This window comes from Linepithema humile, chromosome 3 (genome assembly GCF_040581485.1).
Source record: "Linepithema humile isolate Giens D197 chromosome 3, Lhum_UNIL_v1.0, whole genome shotgun sequence".
Lineage (NCBI taxonomy): Eukaryota > Metazoa > Arthropoda > Insecta > Hymenoptera > Formicidae > Linepithema > Linepithema humile.
In genome coordinates this window covers 24,555,302-24,564,987 of record NC_090130.1, presented here as the reverse complement: position 1 = coordinate 24,564,987, position 9,686 = coordinate 24,555,302, and the positions used below count along the sequence as shown (strand labels likewise).

General features: G+C 28.8%; 2 protein-coding genes across 2 annotated transcripts; both read left to right on the top strand.

Moving 5' to 3' along the window:
• Positions 1 to 286: 286 nt before the first annotated feature.
• LOC105668760 (probable chitinase 2) lies at positions 287 to 4,386 on the top strand. The gene is made up of 9 exons (XM_012361295.2): positions 287 to 709; positions 812 to 947; positions 1,582 to 1,782; positions 2,110 to 2,269; positions 2,501 to 2,597; positions 2,678 to 2,881; positions 3,088 to 3,285; positions 3,468 to 3,596; positions 3,730 to 4,386. Exons 2-9 carry the CDS (start codon positions 887 to 889, stop codon positions 3,988 to 3,990), a joined length of 1,311 nt encoding a protein of 436 aa, XP_012216718.2. The 5' UTR covers positions 287 to 709; positions 812 to 886; the 3' UTR covers positions 3,991 to 4,386.
• A 3,785-nt stretch (positions 4,387 to 8,171) lies between these two features.
• On the top strand, positions 8,172 to 9,607 carry Prosbeta7 (proteasome subunit beta type-4). Its single transcript, XM_012361132.2, has 5 exons — positions 8,172 to 8,335; positions 8,576 to 8,782; positions 8,965 to 9,111; positions 9,191 to 9,389; positions 9,464 to 9,607. The coding sequence occupies exons 1-5, from the start codon at positions 8,223 to 8,225 to the stop codon at positions 9,551 to 9,553; spliced, it is 756 nt and encodes a 251-aa protein (XP_012216555.1). The 5' UTR covers positions 8,172 to 8,222; the 3' UTR covers positions 9,554 to 9,607.
• Positions 9,608 to 9,686: the final 79 nt, after the last annotated feature.

Below are 9,686 nucleotides of genomic sequence, written 5' to 3'. Positions count from 1 at the left end.
TTTCTACTTCTTTTTTTTTAACCACTGTTTATAAGCTCATGTTTATAGTTCATAGTGCTTGCGATGCCCGATTTAGCAGACGCGTAAACACTCTTATAGTGTTCACAGTATCCTGCTTACTGGAAATGTTAACACATCCATAACACTGAAAGGGTTGAACAGAGTATAATATGCAAATATTAAATATTTATATTATATTATATTCTGATTATTTTTAAAATTCAGAAGATTCTATGGAACAAAGGAAACTTCCGGCAATATATAACAAGTTCTACGTGTATCTTGCTCGCGGTCGTGCGAGCATTCGCGAGCGTTGTCCTCCTCGTCCCTCGCTCGAATGAACAGTTAGGAGTGAAAGTAATCTGGTCTGGTAGATGTGCATGAAACCGACTCCCAACAGTCCACAGCCTACAGCCGAAGAAATCGGTACCGATATTCTATATCAGTATCAGCTACGTGTTTCAATATTTAAATTATTCGAGAACGCGACTTGTGATAACAACAGCAGATGTAAATATTCGGCGTTTTTCGACTTAAAATACATAAAGTGCGATCCCGATAACACCGTTATCGAAAGCGAAAAATTAAATTAGTCACAAGTGAAGTAAGCTGTTTAATATTCCCAATTATAACAAACATTAATACCACGTCAAATCGCAGTTGCGCAGTGAACGTTAAGAAAACCCAAGTAAAACCAAGTAATTCCGAGGTAAAAATTGGTCTGACAATTTATGGCTTTCAACGGAGTTTTAGTGTTTACTGTATTCGACGTACGGCATTGCAAATTCATTAATATGAAATATTGTTACAGTTCGCCAAACGGATATACCGTATTAGGAGTTTGTCGCATTAGAAGTTCGACGCATTAAGAGTTCGACGCATTACGATGTCTTTTACCGACGTGGCGTTTTTTACGATTTTATTTCTTGGAACTTGTAACGTTCACGGTGAGTTCGCATGCAACACATCTATCTATTTATACTTAATATTTATATATTATATAATATAAAGAAAAGGATAGAGAATACTAAATAGAATGTACATTGCGTTTGTCAGTGATATTAATTCCCGCGTTTACGTATTGACGAGCGAAAGTAAAAGCCGACATGCCGCACAATGGGGACGCGACATTTTCATAAGGTTCACGAATGTATATACACGGTGTCTCGAAATTATTTTCCAACATTCCTTTCCTTTTATGAATTCTTTCATTGATTTAAGAATCAATTTTTTTATTGAAAATATCTTTGGATATTATTTTCCACAACTTTTTGATATTATTTAACATTTATCTTAAATATTTATGTAATTAATTCGTAGATTTGCATTCTATAAGAACAAAGTATATGGTCAGATAATTAAATTTGTGGATTTTTTCAAATTAGAATAAAATTTACTATGTAATTAATTTGTTATCTCTTTTAAAGTGATTATAAATGAGATAACATTAATTTCTACATAGTAAATCTTCTTTTAAGTTAAATAAATCCATGAATTTAATTTATTAGACTATATATTTTATTCTTACAAAATGTAAATCTATGAATTTAGTTATATTAATTTATAATATTTTTGTTATAGGATTCCCGAAACCAAAACATGACAAAGTTGTCGTTTGTTACGTTGCCTCTTGGGCAGCCTATCGACCAGGAAATGGTGCATTTTTGATAGAAAATCTCCGTACGGAACACTGCACTCATTTAATTTACGCATTTGCTGGTATAAATGCATCAGATTGGACGATAAGAAGTCTCGATCCTTGGGCGGATATGGAAAAAGACGGTAATGGCAACTTTGATGTAAGATTAAGCTTACATCAAGTTGTAGCAAATTCAAATTACCATAAAAATTAATTAATTAAAGAATAATCTATGTGATAAAATTTCTACTGTGAACTCAAGTATCTTTTATTACAATAATTTTAAATTTTAAATTTTAAATTTAAATTTAAGATTATTGTAACAAAAGAAAAAAATAATATTAAATTGTTCAAAAAATTTACTAACTATTCATATTAATTTTTTGAGATTTTATTTATTTAAAAATTTAATGATTTAAGTCATATTGAATTAAAATTTTTTAAAATAATTTGAAAATAATTGAATACAGGAGTAGGCAACTACAGAAAGATGACTGCACTACATAAACAAGGCGTGAAAGTATTGCTCGGTGTTGGTGGATGGAATGAAGGAAGCGCAAATTATTCGAAAATGGCTGCATCACCGGATAGTAGAAAAGCTTTTGTCGCCAGTACCTTCAAATTTCTAAAGTATGTCTTTTATGACACTTATATCAATCAACTTTATAGATTGTACTATTATGCTATTTCTTCAAGCATATTTTTCAGTCAAGAAATTTATTATACGTGGCTATCACTTCTGGAATATGCTTTATAAAATTTAATTCTTTATGATATCTACTTAAAATATAAAAAAAAAGAATTTTACTATCACAGTAAAAAATTGTTGTTGTGTTTAAAAATTAAATTTTATTACAACAGCACATACGGATTTGACGGACTGGATCTTGATTGGGAATATCCTGGGAGTCGCGGTGGTGCTTTGTATGATAAACAGAATTTTGTTAGTCTCGTAAAGGTAGGAATGTTAAATTTTACCGTTTTTTTTTTTATACACACGTACATGTAAAGCTGAATCTGTTATTTATCGTGCGACAGGAACTGAGAGATATTTTTAAAAATCGCTTCTTACTGACGGCAGCTATAAGCGCAGCCAATCAAACTATCAATACCGCGTACGATATTCCTGAAATTTCCAAATACCTTGATCACATTCATGTGATGGCATATGATTATCACGGAGCATGGGACAAACAAGTTCTACCAAATTCACCGTTGCGGAGTACGGATGGATTAAGTGTGGTAAGAAATATAATTTTGTAATAGCTTTAAAACGAATACAAAAGACAATTTTTGTCAATAATATTTATTCAAAATTTTCATAAATTTCGATAATTGCTTGCTAAGATTTTAAAGAAATACTATTGACAAAAATTATATATTGTATTAATTTTAAAACGATCATATAGTGGCATAATTCATATAGAGATTATATTTTTAACATCTAGGAAAATACTATTACGTATTTGCTACGACAAGGAGCTCCAGCTGACAAATTAGTCTTAGGACTGGCAATGTATGGAAGAACTTTCAATCTAACAAAAATACCAGAATCGCTAAAAGTAAGTCCGATTGGTTTGCCTAGTCTGGATACTGGATTCAAAGGACCTTATACTTCTCAAGAAGGCTTTATGGGATTTAACGAGGTATGTTTTCATATATTTATATAATTTTTAGGCTAAAGCTTTTACTCATAACTTGTCTTTTTTATAGCTATCGTAATTATTTTTAAATATTTTCATCTTTTACTTGGAATTGTAATTATACTGTCAAAATATATGGTTTTCATGCGCAGTTATTATAAATAAATTGTACTTATTTTGTGCAGATTTGCGAGGCATTGGTATTTTATCCGCAAGATTGGACAACTGGATGGGATAACCACAGCAGCACAGCTTATGCGATTAAAAAGGACAATGTCGTGGTTTATGATGATCACAAAGCAATGATAGCCAAGGTATCTTTTTCTTTTTATGTATAAAACGTAGCAAATTATTAATTCAATTGTATTTTGTACTGCAATTTTTTTACACGAACTATTGAATTTTAAATACTTGAAAAAAAATGTAAATATTAATAATCTCTATTAGGTGGAATACGTAAAAAAACAAAATCTGGCGGGTGTTATGATATGGAGCATCGATACGGACGATTTTCGAGGTAACTGTGCATCACTTCATGGTGACATGATGTTCAAGGAACGTGATTATCCTCTTATGAGAGCAATTAACGCAGCTTTGGCAAATAATACCACCGATAAGAAGAAAAATAATAATAACTCATCATCTGTAACAATGCTCTCATACATGGTATTTGTGCTATCGATCGCGATGATTTATCTTTCCTTTTAATTAAACTTATGAATCATCTACAAATGCCTATATTAATATAAATAATAATAATAATAATATTTAATAATATATGGCAATAAATCTGAGTAATATTGAGAACGTGCCAATGCTAGTGTTTAAAGATTTTTTCTCTTATCAGCGCATTTAGGTTATAAGATTATAGATTATAAGAATGTAATCTTAACATTGCCTTTTTTATGTATATATTATAAATTGAAAAAATTATGATTGCATTTTAATGCAAAACACAATATATTGAATGGAATAATTATAAAATAAAATGTTAAGAGAAGAGATACAAAACATTTATATAAGAAAAACTATTTTAATAATAAATAACTAACTGCTTTGTAACTTCCAAAAATAAAATATAATTTTTTAAATGCATAAAAACTATATTTTTAATAGTTCTACTATTATTCTGATAGTTTCCACAGATGAAAACAATTATAATGTAGTTAAAATTTTATATGTTATAATTGTGGATTTTAATAAAATTTCCTAGACAGCACAATGTCCAAAATATATCGAAAGGATATCCAGAAGACGTCCTGTCATCTTAAAAACGTCTTCTCTGGATATCCTCTGAATGTCTTTTGAATATGCTGTGCTGTCTGGGTTCATTAATCTGTAAGGCATCATTATATTGACAATAGATCCGTATTCAGATTTCGCGCTTTAACGATGTTAGGGCTCTAACCCTAAATACGGGCCGTTATGTTTATGAGCGTAGCAGTATCAAACAATGGCAATCTTCGTTTATTTACATTATCCAAATGTTGCAAAAAGTATAATTAATACAACTAATTACATACCTTGCGATGTTTGTACTATTGATGCTATTCGACGAGAAAACAGCTTGAAATCGCTTGATGAAGACAGATTTCGTCTTTTTCGAGCACGTAGAGGCGAATTGTCGAAATCACGATGTTGTTGTATAGAGGTTCCCATGAAGTTCAACACATTACCACCAATGTTCGACACTTTTAAAGAGACACTCGCAACTTTGATGCACAATGGGTGCGTTCCACTTAACGCCCGCAACAACCGCGACTACGACCGCAAAATTTCGCGTTCCATTTTAGGCACACTGAAAAAAAGGATTAGTTATAATAATCCAAACTTAAAGTAACTTAAGTATAAACAGATTATTTTTTAAATTATTATTATTATTATTATTATTATTATTATTATTATTAAATTATTATTATTTATTAATTTAAGTATAAACAGATTATTTTTTAATAATTATCGAAGTGTTTGGTAAATATTATCAAACCATGTATGATAATTATAACGAAACAATTTGTTAATATAAACGAATTGTTCAGTAATAATTATCAAATTATTTGACATTTATCATAAAATCATGTAATAACTATAACTAAATGGTTTAGTAAGTATTAACCAATTTTTTTAGTAATAGTTCAATAATAATTACCAAATTATTTAACATTTATCATAAAATCATGTAATAATAACTATAACTAAATGATTTAGTAAATATTAACCAATTTTTTAGTAATAGTTCAGTAATAATTACCAAATTATTTGACATTTATCATAAAATCATGTAATAACTATAACTAAATGATTTAGTAAGTATTAACCAAATTTTTAGTAATAGTTCAGTAATAATTATAAAATTATTTGACATTTATCATAAAATCATATGATTTCTTGAACTTTTAATTATAGTCGCAGTTATTATATTTATAACACAACTTACTATATAAAAATCACAGGTTATAGGGTATACAACCATGTATATAGTTGCATGAATGCATGTTAAAGTTATGACAACAATAATATAGTATTGAGTCAGCTATAATTCGTATTGTTAAAATAACTATAAAAATGTGGTTGTCCCTTTTACAGATTATAAATTATAGTGAAATTATGGTAATTGTAACTATTTTGTTCTTTCAGTGTATAAAACTCACATAAGTTCTTATAAAAACTTTTCTTGTAGCATTTTGTGGAACATTTTCTTATAGGATACTAAATAATTGAGTAAAATAGTTTTGAGAAAATAATGTAAATATTACTAAATTTTAATATTTTATAATTAAATAATATAGTGATATCTAATATATAATTCAATAACTATTACTAAAAAATTGGTTAATACTTACTAAATCATTTAGTTATAGTTATTACGTGATTTTATGTTAAATGTCAAATAATTTGATAATTATTACTAAACTATTACTAAAAAATTGGTTAATACTTACTAAATCATTTAGCTATAGTTATTATATGATTTTATGATAAATATTCAATAATGTCAAATAATTTAGTAATTATTACTGAACAATTCGTTTATATTTACAAATCGTTTCGTTATAATTATCACACATAGTTTGGTAATATTTACCAAACACTTAGATAATTATTAAAAAATAATCTGTTTATACTTATCAAATTCTTTGATAATATTTATCATTACTTATTAATAATCATCAAACTTTGCCAATATTAATAAAGTCGTATCAAATTTTGCTACAATTATTTGTTAACATTTATTGTTAACATTTATTGTTAACATTTATTGTTAACAATTATTTGTTAACAACAAAAAATGGTGGCGACCCATAACTCCCAACACCTCAAACTTTTTCAAAAATTTACGAATTTCGAAAAACCGCCTGGAGGGATTGAAAGATCTTTCGATACCCTGATTATGTTTGTGGTAAATTAATTTTAGTACTTTAATTCAATTACATTTCTTTTTGTCCTCATATTTTAAAATTTAAATTATTAAATTTAATTTACGTATATTTAATAAAAGTAATTCGAATATTGATAATAAACGCCTTCGGTACACATTTATGCAAATACTCTTTCTGTAAAATAAAATTAATAAAAACGGAAAGCCGTTCTTTTGTGAGCAATGCATCATTATTCTCTTTGATGCAAACTAGTTCTTCTATTTTTGTGGATGTTCTTAATAAAATCATGCAAATAACCAAAAAAATCCAACAAAAGTTTTATAAATTAACTATTTCTATTTTTTTTAATTTATTTAATTTTTTTATTTGTTTCTCTTTTGTTATCTTAAATATAAAATATCATCTAAGCCTTATATAAAATTTTCTGCCAAGCCATATTTATATAGATATTAAATCATCTTTGTTATTTTTTAGTAAAATAGGCCTATTGGGGAAACCACTTTTTAAAAAACGCATTTACAATAGTATCTCAGGGGTAATATGGAAAGCTATTGATTTTTTAATAAAAAGCCATACAATTTTTATTAAAAAGTTAAATTTTTTAATAATTTGATTTATTTTTATTATTTTTATTTTTTAAATATTATATATTATTGTTTACGTAAATTATTAAAATAAATGTATTATAATAAAGATATTTAATTATAATTAGTAAAAATAAATATTATTTTTATAACGGAGAAAATTTTATTTTCTGGAAGGTGCCCGCTCATCATCAGCCTCTTTGTTACACAGACGCTCCTGAGTCAAAGCTATTGCCCTAACTAGACCGGAGGATGATCCTACTTGTGGCTCATTCGAGTGCATAGTTTGACAGACCGACCGAATCGATTTAATTGGAATAATTATTTTGCCCAAAAAATAATTATTTGATATGGTTAATACGATTGGAAGTTAACTTTAATATAATTTTAACCTGTCAACTTATGCACTCAGATAAGCCACAAGTAGAATCATCCTCCGGTCTAGTTAGGGCATATCGGCGGCTCGGCCGCCAGCGGCCGCGCGGTGGTGGGACAGCGGGAGGCGTCGTCTCAAGAATCGAACTAAAATGTGCAACTAACGCCGAGCTCTGATATACATAGGCCGGTATTCATAGTCCGTTCTTATATTTAAGATTGTCTTAAGTATTGTCTTAAAATGCTATGAACCAATCAAAAAGCCATATTAGTATCTTAAGATGACGATGACGACGACTTAAGACGATCTTAAATATAAGAAACAACTATGAATACCGGCCATAATCATGTTTTACAAGTATGCATTACCGACACTTTGTAGATATAGCAGGTAAAATGCAGGCATGTCCACTCTCAGTTTTCTCTCTGACTCTCAGTTTTCTCTCTGATTAAAATCGAATTAAAACTCGAATCGAGTCGATATATCTATATATCGATTAACTAATCGATATCAAATTATTTAGTAAATCTTGAATGTTGGTGGCACTGCATGCATGGAGTGAAAAGTGACAAGTAAAACACAGTGAACACAGTAAGAAAAATGGCTTTTAACAATAAAGATATCGCACCTCTGTGGCATAATGGACCAACACCAGGTGCATTTTATCAGTTTCCAGGAAACCAGTATGGTACTGGAGGATTCCAAAAATCACAGTACGTTTTATTTGATTATAATGCACAATTTTTCTGTTTGTTTGCACATATTTGTCTATCATAACCTACATCTAGCGTTCACAAAATTCGCATGTCATCTTTCATATCGAGTAAATTTATGAAGTGAAACTCAAAATAATTGAAATTGCATCAAACTCAATAAATTTTTTGAATTCAAGAAAACATGATGTAGTAAGGGATAGATAAATACTTTGTTAATCTATATTCCACCTTTCACAGATCTCCTATAACGACCGGTACATCCGTCATTGGTATACAATTTAAAGACGGAGTCATTATAGCTGCTGATATCCTTGGATCTTATGGATCACTCGCTCGTTACAGAAATCTAGAACGTATCATGAAAGTTAATGATAATATTATTCTTGGTGCATCCGGAGATTATGCAGATTTTCAATGCATCAAGAGTTACGTGGAGAGAAAAATGTAAGTTTTTTTATTTAGCAAGATTTTTAGATTACTGAAGCAGATTTTTACGTTCTTAGCATTTCAAAATTAATATATTTATTATATGAGTTAATAAGAGTTTTTTTTTTGAAAGATATAAATAAAAGTTTTTTTTAATCACCAAAAGATAACAGTGCTATATATTAATATTTTTGTTTCAGTCTGGATGAACAATGCTTAGATGATGGATTTAGCTTGAAGCCGAAAGCTCTACATTGTTGGCTAACACGTGTCATGTACAACAGACGATCAAATTTTGATCCATTTTGGAATAATTTTGTAATTGCTGGTTTGGAAGATGGAAAACCGTAAATGTCATTTATTATTAGTATTTCCTTTATATAAATTTAGATAGAATGGAAGTTTATCATAAATCTTATTTTGTAGATTTTTAGGAACTGTGGACAAGCTTGGTACAGCTTACAATGATCCAGTGATTGCGACAGGATATGGTGCTTATATGGCAACACCTATATTGAGAAAAGCTTATGAAGAAAATAGCCAAATGAGCAAAGAGCAAGCCATTGAGCTTCTCTACAAAGTTATGCAAGTTCTGTTTTACAGAGATGCAAGATCTTTCCCAAAGGTAAAGTATTAAAATTTGCATGTACATAATTAACAATGTCAGTTACATTGTTAACAATCTAATCTATTTTTTAGTATCACCTCGGCATTGTCACGAAGGAAAAAGGCATTGAAATAGAAGGACCATTGAGTTTAGATAGTTATTGGGGACCTGCAGTCTTGTAAAACTAACATTCTATTTCTTTAATGTAAGTTATAATAAAAAACATGCTTGATTAAGACTCTCTTTTAATTGAATACATTTAATTGATTTTTTTTTCAATAATATAGTCATTTATTAAAAAAGATTTGATAGGAA

Bases quoted from the DNA above. Each gene is read 5' to 3' on its own strand.
- Prosbeta7 (XM_012361132.2), top strand. From the start codon at position 8,223: ATGGCTTTTAACAATAAAGATATCGCACCTCTGTGGCATAATGGACCA. The intron at 8,336-8,575 runs GTACGTTTTATT...CACCTTTCACAG, and splicing joins GGAGGATTCCAAAAATCACA to ATCTCCTATAACGACCGGTA. The intron at 9,112-9,190 runs GTAAATGTCATT...CTTATTTTGTAG, and splicing joins GGTTTGGAAGATGGAAAACC to ATTTTTAGGAACTGTGGACA.
- LOC105668760 (XM_012361295.2), top strand. From the start codon at position 887: ATGTCTTTTACCGACGTGGCGTTTTTTACGATTTTATTTCTTGGAACT. The intron at 2,598-2,677 runs GTAGGAATGTTA...ATCGTGCGACAG, and splicing joins ATTTTGTTAGTCTCGTAAAG to GAACTGAGAGATATTTTTAA. The intron at 3,286-3,467 runs GTATGTTTTCAT...TATTTTGTGCAG, and splicing joins GCTTTATGGGATTTAACGAG to ATTTGCGAGGCATTGGTATT.